The sequence below is a fragment of the Geotrypetes seraphini genome, chromosome 6 (assembly GCF_902459505.1).
Source record: "Geotrypetes seraphini chromosome 6, aGeoSer1.1, whole genome shotgun sequence".
In the NCBI taxonomy this organism is placed as follows: Eukaryota; Metazoa; Chordata; class Amphibia; order Gymnophiona; family Dermophiidae; genus Geotrypetes; species Geotrypetes seraphini.
In genome coordinates, this window is record NC_047089.1 from 42,536,438 (window position 1) to 42,549,804 (window position 13,367).

The window sequence follows — 13,367 nt, forward strand, 5'->3', positions numbered from 1 at the left end:
TATCTCAATGTACCTGTCAAGAAAAATGGGCAAAAACTGCACCATCTGCTGGGCAAAGTTGGTAGATATTTGTGCATTAGTTCACATGCATTTTGTTTAACTCATTCTAAAGTTAGTGCAGGGGATACCAATTTAATGCATGTTAACTTAAAAATTAACCTTGCTCTGATCCTCATAGAACTCTTTGAAAGTCGGAGCAGCGCAGAGTATTCAACATGCCAGCCAGTGTTTGCATGGTTTTGTAAAGGGGGGGGAGGTGTCACATTAAAAAATGTTGTAATGCATGTTGATTTCATGAAAACAAAGTCTAAAATGAACCAAAATAACCCAACTGAAAACCAGGGAAAAATTTAAGAGTAAAGTGCTTGTGTACATCCCTGGCAGACACTTATCCTGAACAACTAATAGTTATTGCTGCAAAAGGAACTTCCAGAAACTACTAAGAGAGAGTAACTTCATATTCTTTTCTTTTTCAATATTTCTAAAATTCTTATTTCACATTATATAAATCAGTAAAAAAAAACTTATTCTGAATAGTAATTTTAGCAGAATATAAAGAGTACAAAGGTGTGAAATCTTTACAAGGCATTGTACCTATAGCAAATGAGAATCATTTCTGTTCAATACAATGTTTCATTGAATGTTTTAATAAAGTTCAAAGTAAAGTATCTTTATACAGTTTAGATCAGTGTTTTTCAACATGCGGTATGAGTACGCGGGCTGTTTGTTGGAGGTACGCAGCAGCACTATGTGCAGGGATGCAGGCAGCGACTCAACGCTGCGTAGCTGACCAGGAACCTTCTTTCCGATATCAGAATTGACGTTAGGGGGAAGGCTTGTGTGTGAATTGCTGCAAGTGCCATCCCTGTATGGAGTTGGGGGAGGATGGAGCCTCCCCGTATGCTGTTGGGGGAGGATGGAGCGAGTCCGGCTCCAATAAAGTAACAAGGTCAGCTTTGGGGATGGGAGGTGGTGCAGCAGGGAGGGAGGCAGGGATCCCCGCCGGCGCCTGCAGCTTCTGTGGACAACTCGGCTTCGGGGGAGAGGGGTGCGGGCAAGGCAGGCAGGGATCCCAGGCATGCAACTTAATTTTGAGACAAAGCTGGAAGGCAGGGAGGGGGAACGAACTCGACACAGAAGGAAGGGAAGAGGCATGAATAAGGACACAGAAGGGAGGGAATAGAAAGGGAGAATTGAAGGGAATGAGTGTGTGAGTGAGAGATGGTGCACATGAGGAAAGGAAGAAAGGAAAATTGGGCATAGAGAAAAAGAGGAGTGCTAAGGTAGAGATGTATGGGTAATAGAAGGATGAGAGGGAGAAATGTTGGATATGGTGGTGGAGAGGGAACAGGGGGACAGATTGAAGGGGATGCAAGGGGGAGGAATGTTGAACATAAGAACATAAACAGTGCCTCTGCTGGGTCAGACCAGAGGTCCATCATGCCCAGCAGTCCACTCACGCAGCGGCCCATCAGGTCCAGGACCTGTATAGTAGTCCTCTATCTATACCCTTCTATCCCCTTTTCGTTCAGGAAATTGTCTAATCCCTTCTTGAAACCCAATACCGTACTCTGTCCTAGTGATGGAGGGAGAGATGTGGCATTGTGCTGGAGAGGGGTGATAGAAGGAGAAATGGGCATGGGGCTGGTGGGCAGTGGTGAAAATTGCTGTACATGATCTGGGGGATGAGAGAGGGAGAAATGTTGTATGTGGCAGTAGAGGGAGTGGGAGAGATGCCTGGATCTCTCAGGAAAGATGGACAGTGAGAGAGAGGGAGGGAGACATATTGCCAATAGGGGTGGAAGAGAGAGGAAGAAAAGTTGGACTCATGGAGGGACAGAGAGATGTTGGTTGAGGAAGGGAATGGGGTCCGGAGAGGAAGCATGTAGGAGGCAGAAAGAAAGGAATATTGGATGCACAAGCAGAAGGAAATGCAACCAGAGATTCATGAAATCACCAGACAACAAAGGTGGGAAATATTATTTTATTTTCAATTTAGTGATCAAAATAGTGATCAAAATGTGTCCGTTTTGAGAATTTATATCTGCTATCCGTATTTTGCACTATGGCCCTCTTTTACTAAACCGCAATAGCGGTTTTTAGCGCAGGGAACCTATGAGCTTTGGGAGCAGCGCAGGGTATTCTGCACAGCTCCCTGTGCTAAAAACCGTTATCAAGGTTTAGTAAAAGGGGAAGGGGTATATTTGTCTATTTTTGCATAGTTGTTACTGAGGTGACATTGCATATTTTAAAGTCATCTGCCTTGACTTCTTTGGGAAAAAAAAAAAAAGAATATAAATGATAATTAACAATTTCTCTGCGTACAGTGTGTTGTGTGTTTTTTTAATGTTGTGATTGTCAGTATGTATTAATAAGATTATATTGTGTGTATATGAAAAATGGATGGAAGAAATTACTTTACAATTAATATTATTATGGGGGTGGGGGTGAACCATGGGCGGGGGTACTCGGTTGGTATTTGTTAGGCTTAGGGGGTACTTGGCTTGAAGCAGTTGAGAAACACCGATTTACATCATACATATAGACTTATCCATAACACAAATTAAGATATACAGTAACCATATTTATGTTGTATATCCTTTCATTGCAGGTGCTCAAAGTGATTTACGGACTAAGGCATCAGAAATAATCAGTATTTGAGTTTACCTGAAATATTCGTTTACAGTTGCCATGAAATTCCATGCTAAGTCCAATGTTGCTAGTTTTACTGGAGCTTGAGAATTCACTCAATAGTGCTGTTAAAATGGAACAGGCCAAAGTTTGCTAAAGAGAGAAAACAAACAATATGGTTAATTATAGAAAGTACCTGCTTTTCTTGCAGAAAAGAGAAGGGGGACATTGCCATAACTAACAAGGATGTGCATATGTGAACGCACATTTGTTTGGGTGTCTAAAATTTTAAGCACTTGCAGAATACTTGTAGATATATATAAATCAATATACATATAAGTTCTAGAAAGCTACAATAAACGTTCAAAGAAGGAATGGATGAAAAGAGCATGAAAATGTCTCCAAAAATTGTGAAAATTAAATGAGCACAAACCAAGCTTTTTTGGCGTAATGGTTAAAGCTACAGCCTCAGCACCCTGAGGTTGTGGGATCAAACCCACGCTGCTCCTTGTGACACTGGGCAAGTCACTTAAAATAAATAAATAAAAATACACTAGTCCAGTGATTCCCAAACTTGGTTCTGGAGGCACCTAAGCCACAAAGAATATCACAGGTATATGCATGCAGTAGAGGCAGTGCATGCAAATCTCTCATGGATATTTATTGTGGATAACCTAAAAACCTGATTGGATGGGGTGCCTCTAGGACCTGGTTTGGGAATCAGTGCCAAATCACTAAAGGTAAAATCAATCCCTAATACGCACAAGCTTCAAGGGAACAAAAATAATTACCCCAACCAGACCCTCTAGGGCAGGGAGCTCAAATCCCTCGAGGGCCGCAATCCAGTCGGGTTTTCAGGATTTCCCCAATGAATATGCATTGAAAGCAGTGCATGCACATAGATCTCATGCATATTCATTGAGGAAATCCTGAAAACCCGACTGGATTGCGGCCCTCAAGGAGGGACTTTGAGATCCCTGCTCTAGGGTGATCTACCACAGTGGCCATAATAGCGGCCAGCCCCTTACCAAAGAGCATCTGGCCCTTAAATGGAAGCCTGCTCAACGTGACTTTAGAAGATGAATATTTTGCCCATTGTCTGATCCACAGCATTCTGCAGGTGGAAATCAAATAAGCAGAAGCATCTGCCATACAATCCATCACCACCAGCACAAACTAGGAGCCTACATCATCATGTTTCTGGAATCTAACGTAACCTAGTATGGCAGGCGTGTGTCACAAAGGTGGCCGCTGTCGAAAGATTTGCACATTTTGGCAATTTGGGACGTTGCTTGGGTACTTGATTTCTACTTGCAGCATGTTTATTGGGTCTTCATAGTACAAAAGGTCTCAAGTGGCAGGTTAGAGTTAAACGTATTGGTGGAAGCTACACGTGTAATTGCTCTAAAACGGAAATATTGCAAGGGCCCAACATTTATTGGACTGGATATTAGGAGTAAAAGTGATTTGAGACTTGGAGAAACTCAAGGATAAGCGTTAGGTATTTTGATCCATCATAAAACAAATGGACCCATTTGAATGAGTTAATTGTTTTTGAGGGGGGGTAACCTGAATAGGATGCTGGCTGAAGAAACAGTGGGCACTGAGAGGGTGCAGAACTCAGCTTTTAAATGTTTTCACTGATGGGGATAGGGGGTGGGTTTGGGTTTCTTCTGTTCTGTATTTTGGGTTGCTATTTTGTAATTGAATATTCTGGTTTGGCTGTGTATTTAACTTTTTCAAGAAAAATTATTGATTGGGAAAATTATATTTTAAAAAATAAAATCATTAATTATTTTTTATGGACAGGGTGGGGATGCAGGGAATACATTCTCAAGAGGTGGTAGAAGCAAAAATATTGTGCAGAAATTCCAAAAGGAGTGAAATTAATTGATCTCTGATTCTTATCCTGAGTCATACAGTGCAACTTTATACTCTGTGCACTTTTGCTTGTTGGTTATGGGTCTCAATGAAGGGCTTATTTGAGAAATCCAAATTTGAGCCTCATTGGACTCTAGAATTAATCAAAGCATAATTTTTTTATTTTATTTTTTTGCAGAGATGACATCACCATAAATAAAACCTAAACTGGAACCATATTTTGTTTTCATTGAAGGCTTTAAAATTTTTATGATTTAAAAAAATGTAGCTCTAATAGTTTTGTAATTGCATACAACAGTTTCAAGTTCCAGGGCTCAAGTACTGTTTTATAAAGGGGGAGTATTGGCGGGTACATCTGAACCAGTAAAGATTTATTGCTGAACTGAAGACATGGCACTGAGGTTCTGCATCAATGAAAGCTTTCATGTAGCTAATGCTTGCTGGAAACATGCGTTAAAACTTAAGCCTGGTCAGATTAGGTGTTTGCTGCAAGCAGAGATTTAGTTCAGTCTGTGCTAAGACAACTTGTGTCTGCAGGGTCAAGGTACTGACATTAGAAGCATTTCTGAACAAAGATGTTGCAGTTGGTGGGTGGGTGGCATGGCATTCAGCTGTTAAATTAGCTCGCATAAATAGTATCATCTCAACTTTAATCTTTCCGAGGTAGTATACATATTTCCATTTAACCCCTGGACAATTGCCTGCATGTGTGACCCTGTAAAAATTTATAGCCCTCTGACCATCCATGGTAACTTGGCTCCAATTAGTCTAGGATTAAAGTTGGTAATTCTGAAGTTATAGCAATGTTGGACACTGCCTTTGAGAGGAAGCCAGTCTCTTGAAGCAAAGATCAAATGTGGTTTTTAGCCCTTCAGGAATAACATTTTGAAGACTTGAAAACTGTGTTATGAAGTAAATGAAAACAAATATTTCCAAATCACAGATGGCTTGTTTAGCAAGATTTTTAAAGTGTCATCTTAAATGAGTGAGATTCATTTCCTTTTTGTACACTTTGCAGTGCTTGACTTTGTAACACAGAATCTGCTATAGCAGTGGTTCTTAAACCTGTCCTAGGGGATTCCCAGCCAGTCAGGTTTTCAAGATATCCCTAATGAATATGCATGAGGCACATTTGCATATAACAGAGATGACAGACATGCAACTCTGTCTCATGCATATTCATTAACCTAAAGCCTAAGCTTGGGGTTTTTTTTCAGTTAATTAAATAGCTACCTATTGGATAACTCAAATTCTTAAAACCAGCTATTAAATATTTAATACAAACAAGTATTATTTGAATCAATTCAATTTTAATCTTTATCTCCCACAGTTCATTTCATTACAGTACTTTTACAACTTACCAATACTTAATTTATCAATAAATATCAGAATAATTTAGTCAGTGAACCTAATCCCCATCACTCACACTCACTTCCCAACTTTCACACACATACTACAGTCATTGTGATTACTTTTATCCAAAACTGGATCTTGGTTAGTTCATGGGTTCATTAGCCCATGGTCATCTAGTCAGAGAGGCTTCAAACAGAGTTGCACAACAGTCTAACACAGTGGTCTCAAACTCAAACCCTTTGCAGGGCCACATTTTGGATTTGTAGGTACTTGGAGGGCTGCAGAAAAAAAATAGTTAATGTCTTATTAAAGAATGACAATTTTGCATGAGGTAAAACTCTATAATTTATAAATCTTTCCTTTTTCTGCAGCCCTCATCGTTAAAGTTTAAAATCTTTCCTTTCTCAAAACTGACACGTTTCAATCACCATATTGAAAATAAAATCATTTTCCCTACCTTTGTTGTCTGGTGACTTTATTTTCCTGTGCTTTTAACTACGATTCCTGGGCCTTCTTATCCACTGACTGTTTTTCTCTCCTTCTTCACTTTCTGCCTTGCATCCATCTTTGGCATTAACTTAGCATTCAATTTTTCTGCTTTCTTCTCAAAATCTACTTTTCCATGTCTTCCCTTCCCTTCCTCTCTCTCTGTCTCTCTCCTTCCCTCCCTATTTACATGATCTGACATCTCTCTCATTCAATTCCTCTCTCTCCCATGGTCTGGCATCTCTATCTATCCCCTGGAGGTCTGGCATCTTTCCTTCCCTTTCCTCCTCATCCCCACGGTCCAGCATCTCTTACCCTCCGCATGCTATTCCCTTCCCTCCCCCCCCCCCCCGTGGAATCCAATGCTGCTCTGGCTCTTTGGCCATGGGTAGCGTGAGTGAAGTAAACATGCTGCCTTTCTCTTTGTCAGTGCTTCCTGCCTATGCGGGGGTTAGGAGGCAGTAGCAGAGGGAAAGCTTCCAGGTCGCTGAAGGCGGCGTGTTTGCTTCATTCACACTGCCTGTGGCCGAAGAGTTAAAGCAGCAGCACTGTGAGAATGGTGAGCAAGCACTGGATCTCAAAGGGGCTGGGGGGGTGGAGCAGGGGACGCCAGATAGGTGCGCAGTGATGGTGGGTGCACGGGTTTCCAGATGTCCGGTTTCCCTGGACAAAAAAGCAAACTAGAAAAGAGTCTTCCAAAAGACCCTAGTATTATTAGCAGACCCTTGCACTCAAGACTGGCCTTTTGATCCCCACATGTTCAGTGGGCCCTATATTATATGTAGCATCTTCATTTGATTACCAACAGAAACTAAAGGAAAAAACAATTTGAGACTTAATGGTTAAAGCACTAGGCTTTGACATCCAGAGCCGCTCCTTGTGATCTTGTGCAAATCACTTAATTCTTCATTAACCCCAGGTACAAAATTAGATTGTGAGCTCTCAGACGTCAGTGAAATGCTTTGTGTACCTGAAAGTAACTCAGGTTTGAACCACCATTACCGAAAGGTATAAGCTAAATTCAAATAAATAAATAAAATACCAGAAAAGACCTAACAAAAGCGCTGCAAGCATTCAAAGAAAAAGTATCGAAACAAACACATCATTCTGGAAGGCCTCAAGAGATCCCCTCCGCCAACTCCCACTCACCTGCCAATATGAATTCAGCCGTCAGCTTCGCCATCCTGATGACGATAAAGAGTTATTGAAACGCAAAATAATTTGTGGCCTACAAGTATGTTAACATGCCTCAGAGAAGGGCAACTATGCCGCCGTAAAAGCAAACCAATCTGCTACCGAACCCCGTCGGCATTTCTATGGCAACGGCAAACTTTTCCCGTGCAAGGGGCAAAAACAGCACAGCATTGATAGCCGGTTGGACAAACAATTTGTCCATCAAGAGTAGCGTGAGAACTCATTGGTCAATTAGTTGTAAAAACACAAATAAAACACCTTTTTTTTTTCTAATTGCAATGCCTCTCATTTGACAACGGTGGCATCGATCACTCTAAACTTGGCGTCCATTGGGTAAAATATCCCAGGCTTCAGCCAAACAGTGCTTTGATTAATGGCGTTGCTCGCAGTGGCGCTGGAGCCTCTCTTCCCACCCAGTGTGCCTTCTGAGATTACGTACAGACCGCAGGCTGCAAAATAGTACCCAGAGGGCCACATGTGGCCCGTGGGCCACAAGTTTGAGACTGCTGGTCTAGCACATGAAAATCACAGTTTCTTAAACACAATCAGCAGACCTCTCTGTCCTCATGATGATCCTGTTCTTCAATTCATAAATCGTTGGCTGCAGATATCGAACCTTCCTAGACAGAACTTTCAAGTTTCAAGCTGGTAGACAGCAATCATGGCTAGGCTATCTCATCGATACCGCTAGGTTGACCTACAGCATCTTCCGGAAAGAACTAAAGACCACTTTGTTTAAGAAATTCTTGTCCTAGCCAGACACTCTCCCGCGAACATAACTTCAACACCTTATCCTGAATTTCTTCCTCACACTAGGTATCCACATTCCCTGTCTGCTAAAAATTCCTTCTTCATAATTGTATCATGATATTTCGCTGATGTTAGAATATTTTCAATTGTAAGATGTAAAATAGTTATTTATACATTACTTGTTGGAATATTCATATTTATCTCTATCTCTACCTCTCTCTTTATATTTTTATCTTTACTTTTCATTAATTGTTTCTTCAGGTACTTTAGTTAGATTGTGAGCCTTTGGGACAGTTAAGGAAATTTCCAAGTACCTATCTTATTTATTTTTATCTATTGTATCTTTTTAATGCATCATTTTTGTAAACCGCTTAGAAACCTCACGGTTATTAGCAGTATATAAGAATTAGATTAAATTAAAAAATTCAGCTCAACGCAAAACTGTGTTTTGCCACCTGGCGTCTTCAGGAGCTGTGTTTGCAAGGCTCACCAACATCACAACTTCACCTACAATACAAAATAATTCACATACATTCCCTTTCATTCATTTTAAATGTGTAGGGTGTGTATATTGCTAGTTTGACTTGGTAACTGACAGGGTTGTGGTCCCTGCAAGTGATTGTGAATTTTTCACACACGGACTGTGACACTAAGCAGGTTGTGTATGGTATAGTTTGCCCGTGTGATAAATGGTTTCGGAGCAAACGTGACGAAAGATCAAATTTAGGGTGGCTCAACATCTTAGTACTCTCAGATTAGGTAAGGAGGATACCCCGCTTTTTTCGCACTGGCAAAACAAATGCTCATAAGGTAGAGCAGGGGTGTCCAACCTTTTGGCTTCCCTGGGCCGCATTGGCCTATAAAAAATGTTTCTGGGGCCACACAAATGTGCAAACGCTGCAGCAAGACAGAGGAGGGAGCCGGCAAGACGGTAAACACCTGGGGTCAGCAGAGGAAAACACTGCTTCACCCACGATCGGGGCCGCACAAAATACTTCACGGGGCCACAGGTTGGACACCCCTGAGGTAGAGGATATGCGGTTTGTGGTTTTGATTCAAGTGTCTTTACCAAGTGGTGGTAATATTTCTGAGGTACTGCTTAGAAGGGAACAGAGATTAATTTATGAGTGGAATACGGTTGAGCCTTATGGACTCAACAAAGAAGTGGAATGGCATCTATTGTAACAGGAATGAGGGCTGAATATGGTTGTATTCAACAAAGAAGTGGACTGGAAGTTGTTATAACTGGAATGGGAGCTGTTTGAACAGGGATATAAGGTTTATGGAGAGGAAGTGAGGACATGCAGTTTGATTTCCTGGTAGACGGTGTGTTTCCTGCTTGTCAGCTGATCCCGGCTTATGCCTAACCCTGGGTCCCTGCTCGAGTCATACTTAGTTTGCTGGTAGGTGAAAGGTGTTTTTAAGATTTTGGTGAGGTTTTAGCATGAATGAAAGGGAATGTATGTGAATTATTTTGTATTGTAGGTGAAGTTGTGATGTTGGTGAGCCTTGCAAACACAGTTCCTGAAGACGCCAGGTGGCAAAACACAGTCTTGTGTTGAGCTGAATACTTTATGAATTGAAAAACAGGACTATCATGAGGACAGAGAAGCCTGCTGATTGTGTTTAAGAAACTGTGATTTTCATGTGCTCTAGACTGTAGTGCAACTCTCAGTTTGAAGCCTCTCTGACTAGATGATCATGGGCTAATGAACCCATGAACTAACCAAGATCCAATTTTGGATAAAAGTAATCACATTGACTGTAGTATGTATGTGAAAGTTGGGAAGCGAGTGTGAATGTGAGTGATGGGGATTAGGTTCACTGACAAAATTATTCTGATAATTTATTGATAAATTAAGTATTGGTAAGTTGTAAAAGTACTATAATGAAATGAATTGTGGGAGATAAGATTAAAATTTAATTGATTCAGATAATATTTGTTTGTATTAAATATTTAATAGCTGGTTTTAAGAATCTGAGTTATGCATATTCATTAGGAATATCTTGAAAACCCGACTGGCTGGAGTCATCTAGGTCAGATTTAAGAACCACTGTGCTATAGAGTGTACACTTCCTCCCTCCATATTCGTGGTTTCAGCAATCACGGTTTTGATTATTTGCAGTTTTTAGCTTGCTGGCTCCTCCCCCCAAATTACATCAGCTTGCCCCCCAAATTACATCAGCTTGCATAGAGAAATCGCTGATTCCCAGCACTTTCTTCATTGTGTTTTGCCTCTCCTTCAAGAACAGGCCAGGTCTCCCATCATGTTATTCGCGGTTTCACCATATTCACGATGATTTTTAATAGAAAATCGCAAATAACAAATGAAAAAGTTATTTGTGGTTTTGCTGTATTTGCGGGTCTGTTAATCCCCTATCACAGCACATACGGAGGGAGAAGTGTATTGTGTCCAGTGACCCCCGATCTGTGCTTTTCATTTGACCTTAATGTCCCTGATACTTAATCCTTTTATTTCCTTTCCTGTTATCTAGTTAGATCAAATTTGAGGGCAATCAAATTATATTGTGATGTCATTTGAACATTGTTCATTAAGTTACAACAATATGCAAATTAAATACCAGAGAAAACAAGCATCATGAAAAGATCACACATTTGCCATGGTTTGAATTATGTAAATACAGTAGTGAGAGACGCTAGCACTTGGGATATTGAATCATGGGTGTGAAGGTTCTTGAGTAGTCTGATTGCTATGTTTTGTACACGTTGGAGATTCTTAATATTTTTTGCCGTCAGTCCATTGATTAATGTGTTGCAAGTAGTACATGCGGAAGAGGACGAAGGCAGAGAAGTTGTGAAAAGTCCGGTTAAGAGAAATAGTTTCTTATTTTCCGTAGTTGTCATAGATCGTATAATGAAGACGAGATCACTTGCAAGATATGGTAAGTGATAAGTTAGAGTCGAGAAGTACCCCTAGGCTGCGGACTTGTTTTTTGGCGGTTTGGTAGATGATTCCTAGAGAGGTAGTTGAAGGCGCAATGTTCTTTATGGATCCAAAGGAGTTCAGTTTTTGTGGCGTTTAGTTGGAGCTTGTTTGTGGACATCCAGATTTTGATTTCTGAGAGACAGTTTTGTAGTTTTGCAATCTGGGAGTCACGGTTGTCTCCTAGCGGTAGGTAAAGTGGATGTCATCGGCACATGAGTGAATCTTGATTTGGTGTTTGTGGACTGTATCTTGGACAGACATAATATAGAGATTAAACAGCATAAGGGATAGTAGTGCTCCTTGTGGTACCCCATACTTGATTAGCTTTGATAGGGTAGTACTGAGTAGCACGCATTGGGATCCATCGCTTAGGAAGGACGCGAACCAGAGTAGTGCTGTATCGGACGTCAGCAAGTCGAGCGAGGAGGTTGTTATTTATTTATTTATTTAGATTTTTATCCCGTCCTCCCAGTAGCTCAGAACGGTCTACAAGTGAACATACACAATGGAGAGTAATTAGACATATAAGAAGTACAATAGGTTTAAGTGTTTGGACATACGAGATTTACATACATAATTTAAATACAGGGAGTATACAGCAAATTAAGAGCAGAGTTTAAGAATAAGTAGTTTAGTTTAAGTACAAGTTATTTGAGTTTAGATACAATTTGTCAGAGTATAGACTATACTGAAATTTAGGGAGAAGATAGACAGGGGAGAGAGGAGAGAGGTGGGCTTAAGGGGGGGAGTAGACTGAGTGTGATCTTTAGTTGAAGAGGAGGGTCTTTACCATTTTACGGAATGTTAATAATGAGTTCTGTTGTCTGAGTTGAAAGGGGAGTTGGTTCCAGAGATGTGGAATGAAGTGGCTGTAGGATCGTTTGCGGGCAGTTTCTGAGAGGAGGGACCTTCCGGGGGGTGCATAGGCGTATCTCCGATTTTGAGCGGAGGGTGCGAGTAGGGGTGTAGATGGGAAGCTTGGATTTTATGTAGGAGGGGGTGGTGGAGTAAATTCTCTTGTGGGCTATTGCCAGGGCCTTGAAAGCACAGCGTTGGCTAATTGGGAGCCAGTGTTCAGCACGGAGTGCTGGGGAGATGGGATCATGGTAGTTGAGGTTGTGTAGGAGGCGGATAGCTGCATTTTGGACCCGTTGGAGGCGTTTGAGATTATTTTTGGTTAGTCCATTAAATAGGGAGTTACAGTAATCCATTCTGGAGAGGACATATGCGTAGAGGAGTTGGGCGAGGTCAGGTGTGGAGATGTAGGAGTTTGATCCTTTTCAGTTGGCGAAGGTAGTAGAAGGAGGTGGAGATTACTTGGGATATGTGGGCAGATAGGGATAGGTGTCCGTCTAGGGTTATTCCTAGGCTGCGAACCTGATCTGTTGCCGTTAGTAGAGTGGAGTCCCATGCTAGTGTAGGACGTGTGTATTTGGTGCTTTTTTTTCTAATCCATAAGAGTTCGGTTTTAGAGGCGTTCAGTTGAAGTTTGTTTTTTGACATCCAAGTTTTCATATCAGAGAGGCAGTGTTGGAGGTTAGCAATTTGGGACGACCGGTTCTCGCCTAGTGGGAGGAGCAGCTGGATGTCATCTGCATATGAGTGGATTTTAATGCTATATTTCTGTGCTATATCAATGACAGGCCTGATGTAGAGGTTGAATAGAAGGGGGGATAGAAGAGCGCCTTGAGGAACACCATATTTGATAGGCTTGGGGTTAGATTTGTGTGTCCCTAGTAGGACAGTCTGTGTCCTTTGATGGAGGAAGGAGGTGATCCATTGGAGGGCTGTGTCCTTGATTCCGAGGTCATAGAGTCTGGATGTGAGGAGGTGGTGGTCGACTGTATCAAAGGCAGTGCTGAGGTCAAGTAGGACTAGTAGGGCATCACTGCCTTTGTCGAGTATTGACCAGCTGTCATCAATGATATCAAGGAGTACTGACTCTGTGCTGTGGCCTTTTCGGAAGCCGGACTGGGCTGGGGATAGAGCAGCTTGTTCTTCAATGAAAGGGTATAGTCGGTGGAGCACAATTCGTTCAAGGAGTTTGGAGACGAATGGGAGGTTGGAGACTGGGCGATAGTTGCCAGGTTCGTTAGGATCAAGGGTGGGTTTTTTGAGAGTGGG

At 41.5% G+C, this 13,367-nt stretch overlaps 1 protein-coding gene across 1 annotated transcript in view; it reads right to left on the reverse strand.

The window, feature by feature from the left end:
- Positions 1-13,367, reverse strand: part of XPO4 (exportin 4) — a 237,878-nt gene that overhangs the window by 179,535 nt on the left and 44,976 nt on the right. Inside the window, exon 5 of the mRNA XM_033949810.1 lies at positions 2,668-2,784. Coding sequence (XP_033805701.1) covers positions 2,668-2,784 — 117 coding nt within the window. The remainder of the gene's footprint in view (positions 1-2,667; positions 2,785-13,367) is intronic.